The sequence below is a fragment of the Musa acuminata genome, chromosome BXJ3-2, assembly GCF_036884655.1.
Source record: "Musa acuminata AAA Group cultivar baxijiao chromosome BXJ3-2, Cavendish_Baxijiao_AAA, whole genome shotgun sequence".
Classification (NCBI taxonomy): Eukaryota; Viridiplantae; Streptophyta; class Magnoliopsida; order Zingiberales; family Musaceae; genus Musa; species Musa acuminata.
In genome coordinates, this window is record NC_088350.1 from 26734308 (window position 1) to 26756333 (window position 22026).

At 43.5% G+C, this 22026-nt stretch overlaps 6 protein-coding genes across 7 annotated transcripts; 3 read left to right on the forward strand and 3 right to left on the reverse strand.

Annotated features, from left to right (window-relative positions):
• Positions 1-108: 108 nt before the first annotated feature.
• On the reverse strand, positions 109-4342 carry LOC135632131 (E3 ubiquitin-protein ligase SINAT5-like). The gene is made up of 3 exons (XM_065140560.1): positions 3937-4342; positions 1022-1408; positions 109-676 (listed from the first exon to the last, which is right to left on the reverse strand). Exons 1-3 carry the CDS (start codon positions 4126-4128, stop codon positions 314-316), a joined length of 942 nt encoding a protein of 313 aa, XP_064996632.1. The 5' UTR covers positions 4129-4342; the 3' UTR covers positions 109-313.
• A 778-nt stretch (positions 4343-5120) lies between these two features.
• On the reverse strand, positions 5121-7662 carry LOC103975956 (uncharacterized). Of its 2 annotated transcripts, none has more exons than XM_009391107.3 (3): positions 7552-7662; positions 7021-7236; positions 5121-5556 (listed from the first exon to the last, which is right to left on the reverse strand). In XM_009391107.3, exons 2-3 carry the CDS (start codon positions 7200-7202, stop codon positions 5370-5372), a joined length of 369 nt encoding a protein of 122 aa, XP_009389382.1. In that variant the 5' UTR covers positions 7203-7236; positions 7552-7662; the 3' UTR covers positions 5121-5369. The 2 variants fall into 2 exon arrangements, with proteins under 2 accessions (XP_009389382.1, XP_009389383.1); XM_009391108.3 differs by having other exon boundaries at positions 7021-7243; positions 7552-7651.
• A 269-nt stretch (positions 7663-7931) lies between these two features.
• Positions 7932-11301, forward strand: LOC103975955 (uncharacterized). Its single transcript, XM_009391105.3, has 5 exons — positions 7932-8907; positions 9345-9397; positions 10067-10233; positions 10304-10452; positions 10560-11301. Exons 1-5 carry the CDS (start codon positions 8094-8096, stop codon positions 11003-11005), a joined length of 1629 nt encoding a protein of 542 aa, XP_009389380.2. The 5' UTR covers positions 7932-8093; the 3' UTR covers positions 11006-11301.
• Positions 11302-11624: 323 nt separating this feature from the next.
• LOC103975954 (chlorophyll a-b binding protein of LHCII type 1) lies at positions 11625-12641 on the forward strand. The gene has a single exon (XM_009391104.3). It carries the CDS (start codon positions 11702-11704, stop codon positions 12503-12505), a length of 804 nt encoding a protein of 267 aa, XP_009389379.1. The 5' UTR covers positions 11625-11701; the 3' UTR covers positions 12506-12641.
• An 881-nt stretch (positions 12642-13522) lies between these two features.
• LOC103975953 (probable serine acetyltransferase 1) lies at positions 13523-14810 on the forward strand. Its single transcript, XM_009391103.3, has one exon. The coding sequence runs from the start codon at positions 13593-13595 to the stop codon at positions 14508-14510; it is 918 nt and encodes a 305-aa protein (XP_009389378.2). The 5' UTR covers positions 13523-13592; the 3' UTR covers positions 14511-14810.
• A 2485-nt stretch (positions 14811-17295) lies between these two features.
• Positions 17296-21775, reverse strand: LOC135630863 (probable LRR receptor-like serine/threonine-protein kinase At1g05700). Its single transcript, XM_065138117.1, has 13 exons — positions 21506-21775; positions 20825-21374; positions 20260-20744; positions 20039-20177; positions 19894-19965; positions 19662-19733; positions 19501-19581; positions 19177-19343; positions 18819-19081; positions 18589-18715; positions 18183-18251; positions 17893-18085; positions 17296-17818 (listed from the first exon to the last, which is right to left on the reverse strand). Exons 1-13 carry the CDS (start codon positions 21618-21620, stop codon positions 17383-17385), a joined length of 2769 nt encoding a protein of 922 aa, XP_064994189.1. The 5' UTR covers positions 21621-21775; the 3' UTR covers positions 17296-17382.
• Between the last annotated feature and the right edge of the window lie 251 nt (positions 21776-22026).

The window sequence follows — 22026 nt, forward strand, 5'->3', positions numbered from 1 at the left end:
CTTAACTTTCCAATTTACAATGTGTTAGCTTTCATACTTGTAGTGTTGGCAATAGATGCATGTCAGACAATAGAGTGAAAATTCTATATTTAATCAGGAAAGCAGGCATTAACCCCAGAAAAGATGGAAGCTTCTTATTGGCTCAATTCATGGCAGCTCAAGTATCATTACGAATGTATCTCACACCTTGAACAACATTCCCTCTGCAGTTCGTAATTAGAACATACAATTACAGAAGAGCATCAAAGTATAAGATGGGCAAGACATCATAAACAGTTTCATGGGAACAAGTTGCACATTATGGTCATGGCTTTCAGCTACAGAGATTGGGCATGCAAACTCCAGCATCATTGTTCTGCTGCTCCTTCCATATCCGACCAGTGACCCTCAGCTTCAGCTCTTTCCTCTCTCCACCAGAGAAGAAGAGTGCCATGTTTCTCTGTATGATGAGCCCATCATGACTATCACGGACTTTGCGATGACTGTCACGGATGCTCCGAGGTGTACCTTCCCATATTAGCTTCCTTCCATTGACCCCAACTTCAAGACTGTAGCTGAAATTTCTGGCTTCATTCTCATCACCCATGAAGCGCAGAAATGCCATGTACACAGGAGCCATCCCTAGCTGGAAGGCCTCAAAGTGCAAGCAGAAGTACTGCCCAAAGCAGTTAAAGACCTGAACAGCCAAAGGTATGCAAATGAATGAATATATGTATGTATACAAGGGAGGACATATTCCCACAAACACATGATGCACATCACTAATTATGGAATGAGATCTCAGGTAAAATTTAAGTAGAGGTCATATCCATCAATGCGGTTGTTTTGACAGCCATGAATCTTTTTCACTATTCTCAGGAAGGAGTACGACTTCCCAATCTAACTGAATCCATTTCCTAGTTGATGAATACCGAATTTGACATTAGATAATGGAAATGAAATGTGGAGAAAGATCAAATAACTGCAGAATATTTCTATGAAAATGTGCAGTTTGAGCAGTGAGGCAAGTATATGTGCTTACAGTGAGCATCCATGTGGCGTTTTCAACTTCTCGTGGATTGGATTTAACATATCGATGATTGAACGTGCAGCCAGTGTGCATGTCAACTTTGTGGTCATCTCTTAAATGTGTAACCAGGGAAGGAATATCACCCACAACCGAGCATTCAGATCCAGCATATGGGCAACTATATGGTCTATAGTTGCACTGAGATTCATGCTTCAATTTGCTGTAGTATGGAAAGATTTCAGGGCATCCAAGTGAGTAATATTTGCAGGGAAGCTCAAGCGATTCGGCCACCTTTTCCAGTGCTAGACACCTGATATCTCCAAGCTCTTGTCGACATGTAGGGCATCGGTTGTGCACCCTTGTTTTGCATGTTGAACAGAGTGTATGCCCATTTTGACACTGCAAAAATAAGCTACTTTTGAGACACAATCTTGTTGTAGATGCGAAGGACATGGTTTTTTTTGTAGGTGATGATGCTCTGCTTACTGGAATCGTGGAATCATTGAATAACCAGCAAATGCGTTACAAAAAAATTGCTAAAATCATGATGATGCTACCCTGAGAATCTAAAATCATGTTCTTCTTCTGGATCAGTAATGAGAAATCCAGAATTAACTGTAGCCAAAACATTAACATGGAAGTGCCATAAGATTGTGAAACAGGAATGTCAAAAAGAATTGTAGTACAAGGAATATGCCTAGTACAGATAAATTTATCCCATAGGATGCTCAGTGCCATATAATGGATTTCACATTCGTCAACTTATTCTGCCAATGCCCATAAAGTCAATATTGGTTTGCTTTGTCTGATCATTAGGAGGATATATATATATATATATATATATATATATATATATATATATATATATATATATATATAGAGCGAGAGAGAGAGAGAGAGAGAGAGAGAGTAAATTGGAAAAATAATAAAAGACATATATCTTTGAAACTTATTTCAAAAAGCAAGTGTCTAGCATGTGCAATACTAGAGTTTCAAAACTGAATCATAGCTACTTTATCCTCTTTATGCAATAATTTTTTTATCAGCAATTCAATAAGTTCTGTCAACTAATTGTGCTCTTATGGAAAAATAACTGCCTAAATCAGTATAAATAGCCATTCATGATGATTATCTACGTCAGCCAATCCTATGCATCTTGTTGAATTTTCAAGGCACCAATTTTGACCACCATGCCAGTCACTCTAGCTTAATCATAATTCCTTTTGACGACAAACCACTCTTTGGGTATGTGTGACAAATTCATTCTCTCTTCTCAAATGACATTATGTTTCTTTTCCTATAAAAAATAATTTGATACATCACTAATTCATAGTCAACAAAATTTCAAAAATAGTTGAATATTGAACCTCCATTGCACATGCCACATTGCTAGTACCTAATTAGAATAATGACTAGATGTTGATGGGCATCCTATTTGATAAGATGGACTGTCTGTTTATTAGATGATAAGCATGTTTAGTCCCACTTCGGAGTCAAAGCCTTCTAAGTGCCAAAGTCGCTCTAAATCTCTAACCTTAAGGGGCATTGACGATCACACTTGATCAATAGATAAGAGAGATCCTTGCCATAATCACAAGTACAAATTGAAGCTCAGCAGAAAGAACAATGCTTACTCATAAAATTTGGAAAATGAATGGCTTTGAAGACCAACAATGAGACAGAATGTTATTGGACATTTGAATTGCCATGAAGATGCCAATTTTCCCATCTTCATAAACGAGATGTTCAGTCAACAAAGACATGTTTCAATATGCAAATACTAGATTCAAAGCTTCATAACTTTTCAAGCAACTGCAATGTATACCGAGTTGGGTAACTACAGGGAATGAATCTAAAAAATTCTATAAAGCAAATATCATAATTACAAAAAAAATTTGCCCAAAAAGTTACATTCCAAGTATTAGGAAAATAAGAGCCACATATTCAAGACAGCAGTTAGCTGCAGAATTGAGACAAGAAAGTTATACAACTGTCTATTAAAAAGAAAAATAATCAATAAAGTTAATAAAAGAAGAACCCCTACCAAGCCACATATTTAGCTAGAGGAATGTGACATTTAACTGACAAATGTCAAAGTAAATATGCATTTCTTCCATTAAATTGAAAATTGACAAAGATAAGCAGCTAACTATTCCCGGAACATGCAACAATGTATTAGTTACAAGAATCGGAAAGTTCTTTAGAGCATCCTTTCAGCTTTGCCATCAAACGATAATTATAAAGGCCTCATAATGACAAGAGGCAAAGGCCAGAACAAAAGGGACAAAGAAGCAATAATGTCAGATCAACTTTATTCAGATGGAGACTCGTCACATTCTTTTCTGAACTTCTTCAGGGGCTATGCCAAAGTGACAATAACAAGCCTAAATCAACTAATCAGCCAATCGGAATTAGAATTCCAGGGCCTCAAACTTCAACAAAGACTCGTGCATAAGATGAGCCAATTCAACCAATGATGATGGATTATATATTAGTTTCAAGACGACAACTAAATTGCAGGATATGAACAACAATTTCTTTTATAGACCTCAAAGTAATAGAAATTCCAAATCACAATTCCACGGCATCAAAGAGAACCAAGACTCGGATCATCGAAATCTTTCGACAAATACATATCAGCGATTATCCACTGTCTAAAAAGAACAAATCATCCGTATAAGCACGAGGAGTCAAATTATGAATTTTTACTGTAGAATCGCATGTTGTGTCACCGGAATGACGAAAGAGATGAGAAACTACAAATGAAAAGCCCATAAAAACGACAGATTTGCCCCAATTGCTTCGCCCAAAATACAATAGCCAACAAGATTGCTGCTCTAACCAAAATCCAGATATTAAATGCCATAATAAGCTAAGAAAATCGAAAATCGCCACAAATTAAGTGATAATAAAGAAAAGTGATCAACCTGATGAATTGGGGGGTACATAGAGTTGGTGCAGACGGGGCACTCGAGCAGCTCGTGGACACTGGTGGAGGGGACGATCCCGGCGGGAGTCGCAGCGCCTCCGTGGGACTTCGAGGAGTGGTGGGGAAGGGAGGTCGCCTCCTCATCTATCCCGTCGATCGACGACACGCATTCGATGCTATCCGACTCCATGCATCCGGCGGCGAGGTATTCCGGTCCTCGCACCTCACCTGTCCGCTCTTCGTTCTCGAGCTGGAAAGGGGGAAAACCAAAAGAAAAGGAGCGGCGTGCAAGGAATAAAGGGGCGACGGAGAACGAGACAGAGAGCAACCGGAGCGAGACGGGAAGAGAGAGAGAGAGAAGGTGGACGAGGTGCCTTTCTTGGTCTTTGGTCCGGATTACCAGGCGTGACGAGATCACCGTCGTTATCTAGAGCAATCAATACCTTTCGGAACCTTCTACGAACCGCCCGATCACTTACCTGCCTTGTGACTGCACAAACCACATGGGACCCGCATGACCCGTCACAATCACTCGAATAAGCCGGTAGAAATTACGAACACTGTCCCGCCAGTTATCCTTGGTCCGGATACCTGCGGTGACGGGATCACCGGTTTAACTAGAAAACAACCTTAACAACCCTTTTGTGCGTCACGCTAGCCAATTACCTCCCTTGTCATTGGAAATATCCATAGGGACCCACGTAGTCCCCATCCACGCCATCAATTATTCTCGTTAAAGAATAACAGATAGTTGGATAAGGTGGGAGAGACAGCGAAACCTTTTCCTTTCTCTCGTGTTTTGGGCATGTATACGAATGAGTATATAATTAGAGGATACATTATACGATAGACTTTGACCCATATTTTGTCGTTGCAAACACGTAAGTAAACGTCAACAAAAATGACATAAGAAGATAAAAATATATAGACGTTTCCAATAATAGAAATGACAGTCAAGTCAACTTTAAACGTCAACAAAAATGACATAAGACAAAAATATATATCCGTTTTCAATTATAGAAATGACAGTCAAGTCAACTATAGAAAGGACGGCCGGTTTACAAAGTACCTCTTAATGAAAACCACGCTAAATATTGAATGCCCTGAAACAAGAATCCAAAAGAACCAAGTATATAGCACTGTATGATTCAATTAGTAGAAACCCCATGTCTCCACGATGACTTGAATGACAAACATGAACTTGATTCACTGAAACAGCTTGGAGATACGGTTTGCCATCTAGTTTATACAAACTGATCATCTCGCACAGGGATAAAGAAGTGCAAGAGTACTCGAGAACTCCGAAGGGAAACAAAACAGCAAGCTATTCAGGGACTAACATTTGTCTCACCAACTACTAGCTTAAGGAATCCATGGGCAAAAATCAAAACTGACATTGAAGAACTCATTATCCAACAGCCAACAGGGGTCTCAGACATAGTAGCCAGTGAAAGTGAATCCTCTTCCAACTATCTCACCAACACAGAACCATGCATACAACTCGAGCCCAAATAATGCTGCAATGCCAGCATCCTCAATTTTGAGATCCTCTCTGTTTCTCCATATGTGCTTCACACCATCAAGCTCCTTCCAAAATGATTCATAACGACCAGGGATGCTGTAATTGAAAGATGTCAGTACCGGCACATATTTGACACTTTGTCCATCTCGTAGGATAACATCTAAAAAGATGGTTTACATGACGTGCATTGTTGAAAAAGGACTGTCTCAAACAAAACAAGCATAATCAACTTTGACTTTATAGCTTTGAATGACAGCAGAGCAACCGACCAGGATCGCAACCTCTCCCGTGGAACACACCATCCCATGAATTAAGGGGGAAGCACTTGTCTTTGGGCATGCTAATTTGGACTTTGGAGAAGGCAGCCTAACTGGAAGGTAACAGTATACACATATTGCTTATTAGTGGCAGGCTTCTTGTTGTTCTTGAATATGAATTTGCCAAGAATCTGAAGTCAATTAAAAAATTGTGTTTGGTTCATGGTTACAGTAACCAGGTGTAGTTATTCTATTGCGGCTAGCTTATTTTAACTTTTCATTTTTCTTCGACTGCTTACTAATCAAACAAAATTACCTGGAGCAAGGATTAATTATAAATAACCCTATAAAATGGGCTTTCTTAAACCTGGTTGGTTGAATAAAAGTCATTTTGACCAGATTATTTTGACCCTCCCCAACTCTTTAGACTACATTTCATTAGTGGCTAAAACTTACAGGTTAAATCATCCAAACCCTGCTATCTAACTTTAACCCTATTTTTTGCCTGGTTGCTAAACGAAAACTATCTGGGTCAGCAAAAAGTGTGTTTGGCAGGTTAAACCAATAACCACAACTTAAATAACTTAATTCATCCCAAGTTATCTGGGCTGACAGGATTAAATTTGGCCTTCCTTAACCCTATTGTTGTGGCGGGTTAAACCACTAATCACCAGTTAACCCTTTTAACTCTAAACCACAAGCAAGCAATTTCCTCACAAAAGATGTCACTTAGGATAATGTTCATAACCCACAACATAAACCTAAGCAAGGATAATACATTTAACTTACTAGTTTTATAGTACCTAAAATTAGTAGAGTAATATACAGATTATACAAGGTAAGCAAGATTCTTAACAAACATCAGGCACAACAAGCTGCATCAGGGGAACAAGGAAACTCCTTGGATATCTCATCAAGGAAATAAGTCACCGACCTGAATTATGAATTCCACCACTAAATTCAGAGAAAGATCCTACCACATGCTATGTTCAGAGAAACAGAAACTTACTGTTGACAAGGCAAGTGACTACGGCAGAAAAACCAAGCCAACGCTGTTAGTCTTTGGGTATTCAGTGTTTTTATGCTTGAAATAGATTTAAACTATACATAACTATCGTACATTCTTACACTTCAGCTCCTGGAATAACCTACATCCATCTTGTTTAAGAATAGTTACGGCCAACACCAACCTTACAGTACATTTATCCGAAAATAAGATAGAAATTATCCCCAAACTTGTCATTTTGTTTAGGATGACTTAAAAACGCAGCAAAAACAACATAGCGTGGATGTTAAGCCAAACCTTGCAAGCCGTGTGTAAAAGAGCTGTTTCGAGAGCTCTTGGCACTTCTCGACGGTTGGTGGTTGAACAATATGCTGCTTGTTCTTCTCCAAAAGCTCCTTATAGTATGCGCATCCGTGCTTAGCCACAAACTCCGAGGCTTGGACAGCCTTAGATCGAAGCTGATGCAGTTTCGATGCCATCCACCAAAACAAGTCCACGCCACAAAATAAAAATCTGTTTTCTTCAGCCAGTCATTTCAAGAACGATACGAATGACGTAAATTAATCATGGTAAAATTAATCATGGCATGTCATAGAGATCTAAAGACCCAGAGGCACATTAACGTGTCAGCTCAAATATATATTTTCAGATCGATACCAAAAGAATCCAGAAAAAAAGAAAGAAAACAAGAGTAAAATCCAATGGAATCGATCGAGACCCCTACAATTAGAATGAAAATTGGAAGGACAATAGAGAAACATAAAACCAATCCCAGCTAGAGATCGAAAGCTTTTCCATCAACGAATGAAGCACAAAGATGGGACTCACCTCTCGATCGACCGGTGAAGAGATCAGACACTGGAGAGGCGACAAAGTACGAGGACTAGGGTGGAAGCATGGAAGGGGCGTCCGCTATTAATATTGGCTCCGATGAGAGTAATTTCGTAAATTAATGCACATGTTAGGGCTTTGTGTGACACATTAGTATCCTTCTGTACGAATCCCCAAAGGCCTTTCCCTACGTTCTTCTCCGCCCGTGAGCTAATTCAAACGGAACTTCCTCCCCTGAGGGACCCGCAAGCTTGTCTGGTGTAAGCTGGCGAGTAACCGCGCGCGCGAGTGGGAAAAAGAAACCTTCATTTCGCAGCCTCGAGTGTTGTTATGGGCACCGCCCGAGCGCACGTTAGCAACCTGTACGTGTTTCTGGCAACCCAACGCGCACGTTAGAAGCTAGCGCGGGCGGGTTCTAAAAACCTTTCGGAGCCGTGACAAAAACCCTAATCCGAACTCCAAAAATTCCCCCCCAAAAGGATCAACAAAATTAGGGCTAGGGTTTGCATCATCCTTAATTCCTGAAATCTGTTGGCCTTATGGATTCGATCATCGTTGAATCGCCAACAGCAGCTGAGTCGTCTCTCCACTTCGGTCCTCTCGCCTGCTCCGGCTTCTACTCCATGCTTAAAGAATCCGTCGACAGGTTCCTGGTTGAAGTCCGGAGGGAGACCTGCGACTTCGCTGCCTTCCGTTCGATCTTCTTCCGTCTGCTTCAGTCCAGCGTCGATCCCCCTCTGGAGGTCATCTGGTTCTACTCCGCCCTTGGCTACCACGAAGCGATCAGGCTAAAAAAAGACGCCCTCGATCGAGTATCCGCTGTGAGAGACCTTCTCCAGCTGCTCTCGGCTTGCTCTGCTTCGTGTGATGGCCCAAAGTCCGTGGCTTTGCTCGCTCCCGTTGTTTCAGAGCTGTATCATTGTGTAAAAGAGGAAAAGAAGATGTCCGGAAAGGTGGCGAAGAAGTTGAGGAAGGAGATAGGGGGTTTGGTGGAGGCTCTTGTCAGCTATATTAGCATTTGTAGCGGACAGAGTTCTGACGGGAAAGAGGTTTCTTCTGGCTACTTGCAGCCTTGTTTTGTTGATGTTATACGAGTGTGGACGGTGCAGCATTTTGGGAGAGGAGATGGTTTGAGTGTTCTGTTTCCTTTGGTTACTGATGAAATTCGTGTCTGCTTCGAGCAAGAAAGGTGTGGGATTGATTATTTGGCTGGTGTTGTGGTTGTGGAGGCTTTATTGCTTAGTTTGAGCTTGAAGGTTCAAGTGGATGGGTCACCAAGGCTGGACTTACAGAAGGCGCTTAGACTCTGGGCCATCAGTTCGATATCTGTGTTTCAGAATTGTGTTTCATTTGGTAGGTCTTTCTTACCTATGACTGAATTCACAGACCTGTACAAATTGTATTCCCTTAGATTTTTTAGCAGAATTATCAATGCCTTTAGCAATTTGGATAGTTGCATATTCTATCAAGATATGCTAACTGTGCATTTTAATTTCGAATTATTTGGTAATGCAGTTCTTATTTATCACTGATTGGATTTTTCTGCTTCTGTTGATGGTACAAGTAAATTGCTATAAGATGTAGGTGTTTGGCACATGGTCCTTGGCTAATATTTGCATATGCATGTGTGTGTATAAACAGCTGTACATTCTCTTGGCCATTATATAGAGAACTTGTGACTTTTCTCTAATGAGTAGCTTTGCCAATTTTTTGCTATATCAGCTAGCTCTATAGAGATTGCCTATCTTTATTGTGCAATTTGGTTCTGACATCTGAGTGTTGATAAACAGACTTATTACTGAGGCTGCTGTTGAACCTACCAATGCCAGTTATGACCATTTTGGTGAGTATATTAATCAGAGACTTGTACATTGAGTTGCAATGATATAATCAGCATTAGTTCATTCACTCAAGCAGCTGCTTACCAACATAAATGCATCTGATAGTTCTATTCTGCTTCATGAATGTGCTAAGGATTGTGGACAACTTCAGGTATTATTTGAAAGAATCATTAGTGATTGATTCATGTGCATATAGATCAGCCACATGAGACAGATTGATCAAGTGAACCTGTTTTGTAAAGTCACTAACTTTTCTCCTAACCTCACCGTGAAGCCAATGCTCACCTTCTGGATTCTGTTAGATAATTGGTGAGCTGGTTATAAATGATTATGTTAGTGGTGCAAAAGTATCTGATTGTAGAATTCTATGGACGTGCTTTAGAAATAATTAAGAGGGCTGGGTCCTTGGTCACACTCTTTGTTATGTAAAAATTCTAGAAATATGTTCTATATCTACTTTTGAAGTTGCTGCAGCTTCTATATCATCATGTGAGCAGGAGAATTTTCCCTTGCTTGTACATTTTTTTTTCTTGAATGTAGCAGCAGTACATATTCTTGGATCATGCATGGGTTCTGATTTGTATTTTTTTCTTTAGTAGGTTCAAGTTTTCTTTTCATATGCTTATTTCTAAATGTAGATAATATCCTGAAATTAGTGTTTTTTGGCTCAGAGCTCCACTGACGAAAGCTGGCTAAGAAACATCCTTTACGATGCTGTTATTTTAGCAGATTATTCTTTCTTAAATCCGGGAGTTGAAGTAGAACATTTTAGTGATTCTATGATGAATCTTGTTGTGAGAAGATTGATTGTTACTCATGAAGCGATCCGAATTGTCAGGTGAGGGCATTACTTTAATGAGATGAAGGATATGAGAGTAGCACAGTGCTGAAATTCATTATGATAACAGGGATAAAGGAGACAACCGCAAAGCCATAGCCTATACAAATGCATTTTCGACATCTTGTGTTCCCAGTAGCTTAATTAAGTGGGCTACTTATCAGGTTGGCTTGGGGAAACTTAATAGACCAAATGCTACTACACCTCAAGCTCTTCTAAGTACGTACCTAGAATATGCATATTCTTACTTGAGACTGACAGTAATGAATGGTCTTTTATTCCTTATGAAATCATTCGTTCATCATGCAGCTATCTCTTACTTGCAGAGTGGCTTGTGGTTCTTGAAGAACAGGGATTGAAACTTTTTGATGATAACATTTCAGAACTTCATAGCAAGTTGACTATCAAGGAATATGATGGCATGCCTGAAACTGCAAAGTTTGATTCAGGCAGCAACAGCACAGATGGAGATCTTTTCTTTTTTGATAACACAGGGAACGTTGATGAGAATGCTGCAGATGATGATCAAGACATGGAAATAATGGATTCTGCGTTTCAATCTGCTGCTCGGTCTATGAAATCTGAGGCAAGCAAAGGGAGGAGGAAAAGGAAAGAATGGGGTTATGAAGGAGATGAATCACAAGTGAAGTTTGTCAAATATAAGATCCATGACAACTCAGTCAAAGAGCATCTGAGCACTCGGGCAGTAGATCGAATGAGCAGTGATAGTGAGACGGAGAATCCACCTTCTCCAGATGAGATGGAAGAATGAGATGGACAGAGCTGAGATTTGAGCAGCAGCGTTGGTTCCATCCTTTTGTTAGATGTGTCATTTCGCTGAAACATGTAAAGAGGGCTGAGAGCATTGCTTATAGCCTTATGCTTAGTGCACTTGTTGAGAAGGGGCACAACCTTCTTTAAGGCGATACTTTTCATAGTTATTGAGAGCAAGCTGAGCTCGTAGGAGACAATGCAGCCTGTTTTGTATATGGCTTATGTTTCGAATGATTTCTCATCTCACTTTCGAAAAGACTTGAATGGGAATCATCAGCAGTCATGTTTCCATTTTTTGACGTGTGTCATACATATGCGATCTCTCTGTGCAAGTAACGGTACTGTATCGATAGATTTCGTGGGTGGGTAGCCCTATCTCATCGATCAGGAGAGGAAAACGTGGCATGTTGACATTGGTGGAGCCAATTAACTGGCATCCTACTTTAGATTTTTGATGAAGTGGCAAATAAAATCCAGGAAGCAGATATCTAATGGTTCTGAGACTGACAACTCAGCATCCAACTCAAGCGAATGCAAACCATCAACCAATAGGAACAGCTTACAACGATTCACGGTGAGATAAGGAGCATGACACTGCTCTATAAGGTGCAGCCGTTCCTCTCCACTCTGCCACACCAGCAGCAGGCAAGCAACCTCGGTCATCCTCCACCCCCAGAACCTACTAGCTCCAGCAATGGCTGCCACGATGGCCCTCTCCTCCCCATCCCTCGCCGGGAAGGCGGTGAAGCTCGCCCCCTCGGCCTCCGACGTCCTCGGGGAGGGCAGGGTGACCATGCGCAAGAGCACCGCAAAGGCCAAGCCCGCGGCGGCCTCCGGCAGCCCCTGGTACGGCCCCGACCGCGTCAAGTACCTGGGCCCCTTCTCCGGCGAGCCCCCGTCCTACCTCACCGGCGAGTTCCCCGGCGACTACGGGTGGGACACCGCCGGGCTGTCGGCCGACCCGGAGACCTTCGCCAAGAACCGGGAGCTGGAGGTGATCCACTGCAGGTGGGCCATGCTGGGCGCCCTGGGTTGCGTCTTCCCGGAGCTGCTGGCGCGCAACGGGGTCAAGTTCGGGGAGGCGGTGTGGTTCAAGGCGGGCTCCCAAATCTTCAGCGAGGGCGGGCTGGACTACCTGGGCAACCCCAGCTTGATCCACGCCCAGAGTATTCTGGCCATCTGGGCCTGCCAGGTCATACTGATGGGCGCCGTCGAGGGGTACCGCATTGCCGGCGGGCCGCTGGGAGAGGTGACGGACCCGCTGTACCCCGGCGGCAGCTTCGACCCGCTCGGCCTTGCCGACGACCCGGAGGCGTTCGCGGAGCTGAAGGTGAAGGAGATCAAGAACGGGAGGCTGGCCATGTTCTCCATGTTCGGCTTCTTCGTGCAGGCCATCGTCACCGGGAAGGGTCCCTTGGAAAACCTGGCCGACCACCTGGCGGACCCCGTGAACAACAACGCATGGGCCTACGCCACCAACTTCGTCCCGGGCAAGTGAGCAACCATAGTGTCGGTTTGTCACCACCACCACCATCACCATCACCACCATCTCGTTAGGCTTCTCATGATTTGAGATGTCTTGTATCCCATGTACTACTCTACTCTACTCAACAGTATGTTCTTTCGTTGGTCTCCATCGGTTCCACTGCTCATTAGCTGCAATCGCTGAGATCGAGGGTAAATTTGATGTGATTCACCGTCCGCCAGCCATCGTCCTCCCTATCAGCAACTCTCCGTGAAGTTGTGAATCAGCTCACAAACAGAACCTCTCTCTCTCTCTCTCTCTCTGTACGAAAACCTCTGTTTTGTCTACAGGAATCAATGGGTAGCCCACCTAATCTCGATATATATAATTCAACCGAGACAAATTGACCGGACGAACAGCACTCGTAAAAGATAAGAATAAACGGACGCGACAAGAAAAAAAGAGGGAGTCCCGCGCACTCAACATAGAACAGAGCAGAAGACGCTACCATAATCAGCAGAGAAGTGCAGATCCACGAGCAGCAATACAAGAGCACAGCCACTGCTCATCTTGTGGCTTAGATCCCCTAGATGACCCGAGGCTGACAAAACATCGTCTTCTATGAGCAACATAATTGTTTGTTGATTCGGCATTTAAGTGTAATCTTCGATGGAAAGTAGATAGATACTGGCTGTACATAACCATGACAGACGAGAATCTTCAATGAAACGTGCGTCTCGAAACCCACCCAAAGGAGTGCCACAGTGGCCGTCGAGATCCATCATAGATAATGTAGATGAGCTTTGGATGGCGGTCAGAAACGCCACGTCAGACCGGCGTTGACTTTAGATTACACAGCTTACGTCACGGTGGCCGTCATATGAGTCCCGGTCACAGCTACACATGTATACGCTCGTACGGACGAAGACACGCTGTTGCACGCATTTGGTATCTGTTTCTGTAGTCAACAAACGTATACGTATGTATGTATACACGTATTGGATTCGGTCTCCGTCTCTCCGTGTCTATGCCACTCCATCCCCCCAAAAGATCAAATAAATCAGACCAATAAAAAGACGCCCTCCGAGAAGGAGATAAGGACGGAGAGAGTAGGTGGGAGATGCCGACGGAGAAGACGAACCAGAACGGCCTCGCCGCCTCGGCCCCGGCGGCAGCTGCGCGGCACGCGATCCCGACGTACCCGCCGCCGGAGTCGGAGTCGGAGGAGTCGTGGGTGTGGGCGCAGATCAAGGCGGAGGCCCACCGGGACGCGGAGTCGGAGCCGGCGCTGGCGAGCTTCCTCTACGCCACGGTGCTCTCCCACAACTCCCTGGCCTTCTCCCTCGCCTTCCACCTCGCCAACAAACTCTGCTCCTCCACTCTCCTCTCCACCCTCCTCTACGACCTCTTCCTCCAGTCCTTTTCCTCCAAGCCCTCCCTCATCTCCGCAGTCGTCGCCGACCTCCTCGCTGTTCGCCACCGCGACCCCGCCTGCGTCTCCTTCTCCCACTGCCTCCTCAACTACAAGGGCTTCCTCGCCGTCCAGGCTCACCGCGTGTCCCACCTCCTCTGGGCCCAGCACCGCCGCCCCCTCGCCCTCGCCCTCCAGTCCCGCATCGCCGACGTTTTCGCCGTCGACATCCACCCCGCCGCCCGCATCGGCAAGGGCATCCTCCTCGACCACGCCACCGGCGTCGTCGTCGGCGAGACCGCCGTGATTGGCAACAACGTCTCCATCCTCCACCACGTCACCCTCGGCGGCACCGGCAAGGCCGTCGGCGACCGCCACCCGAAGATCGGCGACGGCGTTCTCATCGGAGCCGGCGCTACCATCCTCGGCAACATCCGGATAGGGGAGGGGGCCAAGATCGGTGCCGGGTCCGTCGTCCTCATCGACGTGCCCCCGAGGACCACGGTCGTCGGGAACCCTGCCCGGCTCGTCGGGGGGAAGGACAAGCCCGCGAGGCACGACGACGTGCCAAGCGAATCCATGGATCACACTTCCTTCATCCAGGAGTGGTCCGACTACATCATCTGACCTCCTTCTGCCTCGACTCCTATCGCATATACGGCTTTCTTCCATCCCCCATCGCTTGTTCGTTTCCGTACTGCTACTGCTGTATGTTCGTATTACTTGTTTGGAGATGTATGCTGTGAGAATCCTCCAATTATTAGGTACTGCTATATTTCTATCTTTTGATGATCCTTCATCAAGAAACTGTGTGCTTTTTGGTTGGATGACATCCAGCGATCTTCATCTTCTTGGTTGTTGCTTATGGTGTTTTCTTGACTGATTTGGTCAAGTGTCTATAATAATGCATTATGCTATGTTCATTCATTTCATCCTTATTAATGTACACCAAGCTTTAGTTTAATGTTCTACAATGTTTCATCTTCTTGATGTAATTTCTAACCTCTGCTCCATTCATTTCAACGTTGCTTTGTTCATGTCGCCAAAATTCTGTATGTTCTCTTTCGGCTCTTCTGCTTGTATAACATATTAACATTATAAAGGAAGTTTAGAGAAGAATCAAACTCCTAATATCATAGAAGATTTTTATAATACTTAATTGACTTGATAGTCTTCATCTTATTCCATATTAATCTCGTTCTAAAAACTTATTCCTATATCTAGATACAATAGATTCTAAAAATAATTGTAAGTCTAAGAGTCTTTAAGACCAATCATATAGTAAATCAATTAGGCATTGTTATTAATTTTTTTAAGACCTTGTGGGGACTATATTTCTTAGTCTTAATTTATTGTAAATGCTTATGAAAAATCTCTCTTTTAACAAATATATCATAATCATATCTTCTTCCTTAAACATCTTCTCTTTTATGCTTATCGGCTACTTCCTTATATATGATATTAATAGCTTTGAACTTCTTCTTCACTTCAGCTTCGATAGATTATATTTGCTCAATCATGTTGTTAGCTATTGTACTCATTCCAGGTGTTTTTGGTAGGTGAATTAAATCATTTTGATGCTTTCTTGTAACTAACAGAGAATGATGATGGTTCGATAAAGCTACGAGTTGTATTGTTATAGACAAATTTAACTTGTGCTGAGTGTAAAATCTTATTGTCTTCATTTGTCACTATAAAGGCAATCAATCAAGTTTTCTAGAGTTTTATTAGTTATTTTGTTTGACCATCAATTTGTGGGTGCTCAACTTCAAGCTTATGTTAAATCTTTTCTACAATATCAACAAAAAATGGGATAAAAATTTAAAATCTCTATAAGAAGTGATTAATTTTTTAACTTGACGTAGGCACATGACTTTTTGAAAGAATAACTTGACAATATATACCACAATTAAAGTCTTCCGACATAATATAAAATGAGCCATCTTGGAGAATTAGTTTACAACCACAAACACAAAATCAACTCTCTCTTGACAATCCTAATACAAAATCCATGGATAAATCATCCCTAGTATTTTACGACTGTTCTTTTATAGTTTGATAAGTTAGATATTTTCATATAAAATTACTAATATTTCTTTTTAATTATGGCCAAAAGTACCTCTTGCTTGTTATTATTTTATCTTTCTTGAAATTGCTATTATTTTGTCTCCCTTGAAATGGTCGTTGAGCCCTCTTTCATGTAAATCTTGGATAATTTTTTCTCATAAAGATATTCTCGGGAACGCATAACTTATTATCTTTAAATTAGTAACCATAATGAATATGGAAAACATCTTTTAAGTACTCATCTTTAGTATATAAATCCTTCAAGCGTTTAAACCTTACAACTTATACAACAAATTTAATGATTAGGGACATCCATCGTCTCGAAGAAGTTATCTACTTTATAACTTCAATCAAGAAAAGCTTCAATGTTGAGGTGGCTATTAAAGCTATGGAGGTCTACTTTGAAGCGATAATCCTCAAATAACCTTATTTTGTTTGGGTGGTACTTAATGTCTTCCGTATCTTTCACTGTCATCCTTTGAGTTATCATCATATATTGTTGGTTGTCGTGGATGGATCGTATCACGTGAAGTGCAAAGGTTGAGCTGCACCTGTACCTCTTCTTTGATTATGTGATAGTTCATAATTCCTTCTTCTTCGTGTGACTTGTTTTCATAGACCGGTTACCTACATTGAATTACAAGCCTATGTTGATTATTAGGCTAGTCATTAGCATCAACTCTAGCATGATTAATCCTATCATTATCATAAACTTTCTTACAATCATGACGTGGTACACAGTCTATCGATCGTAAACTCACTAATCCAAGTTAGTGAGTATGTCATGAATCTGTTGGAGTTCCCAGATCATTCTCGCTTTTTGTACTTCTAACACCGCCCATTAGACGAGTACTCCTTGATCATTATTGTTGGGGTTATTATCATTGCCTCTATTACAAAGGTCATCATCGTCAAAATTATCATTACCATCACCAATAACGTTATTGTCTTTGTCGTTATTATTGTTAGTAAATCTAATCTTGATAGGTTATAGGATTGTATTTAATAAATTAATTTTTTAATACATGAGATCTATGAGTAACGAGTGCATAATATATTTCTTAATTTTCTGACCATAAATCTATTATGCTATCATCAAAAGCGAGACTTTAATACTAATTGACGTACAACCAAAACAAAATTTAATTCCAGCAAACTAAAAAGAGGAATCAAACTCTTATGTTAGAAAAGATTTTTCCATTACTTAAAGATATTTTTATTAAAATCATTTAACTTCTTTTCTTGAAATTGACTTTGACCAATTCTTTCATAAAAATCTTCGCCTTCTTTAACAAAATGATTCTTAAATTCTTTTATTCTGGATGAAGAATGGAACAGCCAAAGAGATACAAATCCAAGTGAGTCTATAATTCAACCAGGAAAAGTACAAACCAACATCAATTGTCTTGCAGATGAATGCATTTGATGTCAATTATCTTGCAGACGGTCTGTCGGCCACGGACATGGCTGCAACACGTTCTATTTCCAGTGCACTGTTCTGGCTCACGTCGCTCGCTTCTGCGTATAGGCTCTCGGTCCTGCTATCGTAAGGGTTCTCCAGCTGCAAGCTCTCCTTCAGCTGCGTCACCACCTCCGCCATGTCCGGCCGCTGGTGGGCAACCGGCGATGCGCACCTCAGTGCCACATCGGCACACTTCCACATCGAGTTCACGTCCGACTCCCCTTGCAGCCTGCCGTCCACCACGTCCTCGATGTTTCCTCTGGCCAGCCTTTGGCGCACCCAGTGAGCTATGTGTGCATTCCCCGCAGCTGTTATCACCGGAGCCTGTCCCGTGAGCAGCTCCAGAAGCACCACCCCGAAGCTATACACGTCGCTCTTCTCGCTGAGCTGGTTGGTGGCGTAGTACCTGACCAAGTGACATCACAGTACGCGTTCAGTTCTATCCTTCCTCTGTATCATGAAGTGACAAGAGCGGCGTACTCTGGATCAAGGTAGCCTGGGGTTCCCATCACCACAGTGGATACGTGGGTGTTGTTGATCTCACTCTGGAAAGCCTTCGACAGCCCGAAGTCCGCAATCTTGGCCTCCAGGCTTTCGCTCAGAAGGATGTTCCCCGTCTTCACGTCTCTGTGAACCAGCGGTGGCTTGCATCCCTTGTGCAAATACTCCAGTCCTGGATGAACTCCAATGAAAACCAGTGGACATAGATAGTGAGAAAGACGAACAAAGAAGAGGCCGACGGCACTGAGAAGCACATCTTGCTGCCTGACCTTGTGCGGCTTGCACTGCAATCTGGAGACGTTGTCGCCAGCTTAAGGCTCTGCCGCCGCCTGCTCTGCCTGTAGCACACACATCATGCAACAAACACATCAGTAGTCCAAACAGGAAAACACCGGTGCAGATTCATGCATTACAGGGTTCTCCGAGTTGAATTGGGAATGTGCCGCAGCAGATTCATGCAGTATTACAACAAAGATGGAGTGAGGAGCCTAAATTTAAGACAAGATCGAGAACCAGCGTGGAAAAATTATAGCACTGCGATATTGGAGATTCTAATGCCTGTCAAAAGACTTCAGGCAATCGATCACTGATCACAAGTTACAGGCAGAGCATCATGGAAGAGTTCAGTGTGAGGACAAGATTAGAAGATGGTACGAAACAGGGGGAGTTGCGAACCTCGCAAGTGGTCTTGTAGAGTTCCTTGAGCCATGAACTCGTAGACGAGTGCCAGATAGGGTTCATCCTTGCAGTAGCCAACCATGGAAACTAAATTCCGATGATGAACCCTTGTCAAGTGCTGGGCCTGAGGACAGACACGAAGAACAACATCAGCCTTCGAATCAACAAACACAACATTCACTGCCGTCTGAACGTACTGAACAAAGGTAATGCCTAATTTCTATTACCTCAGCAAGAAACTCTTTAGTCCCTTGGGACGATGACTGCGATCGAATCTTGACGGCAACTTGAGTGCCATCTTCCAAACACCCATGGTAGACCGTCCCAAATCCTCCTTTGCCTATGACTCTCTCAAAGTTATTGGTTATACTCTTCAATTCCATGTACGTGAATTGGCGATTCTCGAGCTGCAATAGACCGTCTTGATGCGCCTTCACTCGTTTGAGAGTCTCTTCATTCTGCGGCTCCACAGAGTTCCCTTTACCTGAGCCTTTCAAGTTAAAGCACGACACCGTCAAACGCAAGTCACATATTAGAAAGTGTTTGTTGGCAAAATCGCTAGAGATCGAACTCGAGAAAGCTTACTTGGTGGCTTTCTCAGCCTCCAGATTATGGATACCACCACCAGCAGTAGCAGCAGAGGAGCAAGACAAATTATCACAATGATTGGCGTCGACAACTTCTTCTTCTTTGTTGTCGGTGTTATTTCACATGAAGTTCCATTGGCACAAAGATACGGATTGCTTTCGATCCTATCATTGTATAGATCAACACTCTGTTAGTGAAACGATCTCAAACAGAGGATTCTTAGAGAAAGAAAAAGTTGGGAATCTGGAGAACAAATCAATCATAGGTTTTACTTCCCACGAGAATCTACAAGCAACCTGATCTTTTAAACAGAGAACCAACCTCAATGTAAGTTCTCCATTCTGTGCTTTTGTAAGAAGAGGAGAAGGAACGGATCCATTCAAGTTGTTGTTCGTCAAGTCTCTGCGAGCCAACGCATGATGATAGTTCACCAATTCTCCATTCATTTATGAATAAAATGCAAGGTTAATGAGAACACTTACAGGATCTTGAGGGAAGGCAATTGTGCAAGAATAGCAGGTATTGTTCCTGTTAGGTTGTTGTGAGACAAGTCCCTGAAAAATGCCATCCATCCCAAACTATCATATGATTGAGGACCAAATCGACAGCAAAAGGTAGCAGAATCATATCATAAATGCATCAGCAATCTATTTATAAAACAGAGACTTGAATGTGATGTTCCATTCTCATTACACTGAATTCAGTAGCACTTACAGGATCTGGATCGCCGTGAGGCTGGCAAAGAAGGTGGCTATTTCCCCGGTCAACCCACTGGATGATAGATTCCTGAAGCATATTTAAACAAAGTCATGTGATCTGTCATCTAATTATGGCGCAGTTCCTTCTGGGGTAGACTCACAATGCAGTGATTCTTGGTGGATTGGAGAGGCTGGAGCTACAGTTTAGCCCATCCCAAGCAAGAGCCTTCGGGGAACAAGGATCGCCCATCCAGTTTCTCTTGATCTTATACCATGCCTTTACTGCTATCATGGCATCAACTGGCATCGCAAACAAGTTCAAATGAAATCAATCAACAGCATAGTCGTTGCGCAAATACTACTCAGGACGTGGACGTCATACCGTCTCCGGCGTCCGATGGCACGTTCACATCGCTCATCCTGGAGTAAACCTCCATGGCGTTGAGGATAGGCGGGAGGGTGGAGTTGTCCAGAGCCTGAATGGTGACGTTGTACTGCTGATACCCCTCTGCGGGATTGGTGCCGAAGATGGCGTCGGAGAAGAGGTAGTCCGGGGTGAAAGGCTTGGCGTACCAGAGCTGCCCGTTGAGGTAGACGTAGAATTGGCGGGACATGTTGCCGGTGAGGGTCAGGAACTCGGAGAAGTACATGACCGCGTAGTACTCGTTGACGTCCCCGGGCTCCGGTTCCCATGAAATCATCAGCTTGGTGGAGTTCACGGGGATCACCGCCGTCTGCATGACGGCGGAAGGAGCTTCGAATTTGTCGTCGACGAAGTTCTCCACGGTGGAGTTGGTGGATATCTCTGCCCAGAAGGGGATGTTGTTGAAGGGATCCCAGATGCGATCGTGAGAGTCGTCAGGATACCTGATGATTAACCATGATGATGAGGACAATAATAGCAATGTGTCCATCAATCCTCGGGCACCGAAACATGATCTGCTTACCTGATGAACGTATCAGTTGGTCCCATGTTGAGCCGCCGGGTGAGAACCAGAGAGCGAGACGCGTTGACGGCGGGGTAAAGGATCTCCTTCAGTGGCCTCACGTCCAGCCCCGAAATGAATGGAGTTCCATGGCCCGTGTTCACCAGGCATACCGAGAAGGAATCGGATGCGGCTACGGTGATCACGTCGGTTCGGTATCCACTGCCCGGATCTGTGATGTTGATCGTCTTCCAAAGATTGACTCCCAGGTAGAGGTCGAAGAGACGGGATTGGCTGCCCAAACCGTCGTAATTTCCATAAAAGAACGATGCCCTTATCAGATACTTCGAGCTGGGAGTGATGGAGTTGATGGTGTAGCAATTGCGAGTCCCGTTCGGAAAGCTTCTGACGTTGAGGTATCTCCTCCCCATGAAGTTTGTAACATATGCTGCTGAGATATTTTGGTTTACGCCAGCGTCTATGTATGGGGTATCGGAGACGTACGGTATATTGGTGGTTGGATCGACGTAGGTAGAACCGGCAGCAATTCCACAGTCGATGCTTATAAAACCTGCAGATTTTTGGACATTATATTGGTTTTTTTCTGACATTTCACCCAAAAAATACCACTAGAAATTAAGAGAAAGATCATTCTTGACGTCCTTTTTTATGATAATACAGAAACCTGCACGGCTTTCTTACCAAGTGTGTCCGTCGACTGGCAATGAACTCGGACGGCGGCCATGGCGAAGCCCAGAATGACCATGCACCAAACAGCTGCCATCTTCGCCGAGCTGAAGAGGCACGCCATTGCCATTTCTTCCCTTCAAATAGCAGCTCTTATGGCCGCTCCACAAAGATGATGGAGGGATGTCTTCTCCCCCATCGAGTATAAATTATTTGCAGAGCGGACTCGTGAGAACGAAACTATTTCGTCGTCACGCGAAGGCCGCGTCACGTTGACTCCACCTATCATCTCCTTCTCGATCCAGCGGACACCTTCTCTTATGAACCCGCACCTAACACGCGATGCAGTGAATTAGGATCCACTTTTGCAACGCAGCCTGTCGGTAGCCAGAATGCAGAGCACGGCTGTGGCGTCTGCATGGTTCTCACGGGAATGCAGTCAACGGCTAGAGAGAGAGAGAGAGAGGGAGCGAGTAAGGTTCGCGGGCTACAATTGCAGCACATGGATGAGTTTGACTTTGGCTTATGCAAACGCG

Excerpts from the sequence above, each read along its gene's own strand:
- LOC135632131 (XM_065140560.1), bottom strand. The coding sequence starts at position 4,128 with ATGGAGTCGGATAGCATCGAATGCGTGTCGTCGATCGACGGGATAGAT. Across the intron at positions 1,409-3,936 it reads TGTACCCCCCAATTCATCAG|TGTCAAAATGGGCATACACT; the intron begins GTTGATCACTTT and ends TTATTTTTGCAG. Across the intron at positions 677-1,021 it reads ACGCCACATGGATGCTCACT|GTCTTTAACTGCTTTGGGCA; the intron begins GTAAGCACATAT and ends TTGGCTGTTCAG.
- LOC103975956 (XM_009391107.3), bottom strand. The coding sequence starts at position 7,202 with ATGGCATCGAAACTGCATCAGCTTCGATCTAAGGCTGTCCAAGCCTCG. Across the intron at positions 5,557-7,020 it reads TTTTACACACGGCTTGCAAG|CATCCCTGGTCGTTATGAAT; the intron begins GTTTGGCTTAAC and ends TTTCAATTACAG.
- LOC103975955 (XM_009391105.3), top strand. The coding sequence starts at position 8,094 with ATGGATTCGATCATCGTTGAATCGCCAACAGCAGCTGAGTCGTCTCTC. Across the intron at positions 8,908-9,344 it reads TCAGAATTGTGTTTCATTTG|ACTTATTACTGAGGCTGCTG; the intron begins GTAGGTCTTTCT and ends GTTGATAAACAG. Across the intron at positions 10,453-10,559 it reads TACACCTCAAGCTCTTCTAA|AGTGGCTTGTGGTTCTTGAA; the intron begins GTACGTACCTAG and ends TCTTACTTGCAG.
- LOC103975954 (XM_009391104.3), top strand. The coding sequence starts at position 11,702 with ATGGCTGCCACGATGGCCCTCTCCTCCCCATCCCTCGCCGGGAAGGCG.
- LOC103975953 (XM_009391103.3), top strand. The coding sequence starts at position 13,593 with ATGCCGACGGAGAAGACGAACCAGAACGGCCTCGCCGCCTCGGCCCCG.
- LOC135630863 (XM_065138117.1), bottom strand. The coding sequence starts at position 21,620 with ATGGCAATGGCGTGCCTCTTCAGCTCGGCGAAGATGGCAGCTGTTTGG. Across the intron at positions 21,375-21,505 it reads CCAGTCGACGGACACACTTG|GTTTTATAAGCATCGACTGT; the intron begins GTAAGAAAGCCG and ends AAAAATCTGCAG. Across the intron at positions 18,252-18,588 it reads TCTACAAGACCACTTGCGAG|GCAGAGCAGGCGGCGGCAGA; the intron begins GTTCGCAACTCC and ends TGTGTGCTACAG.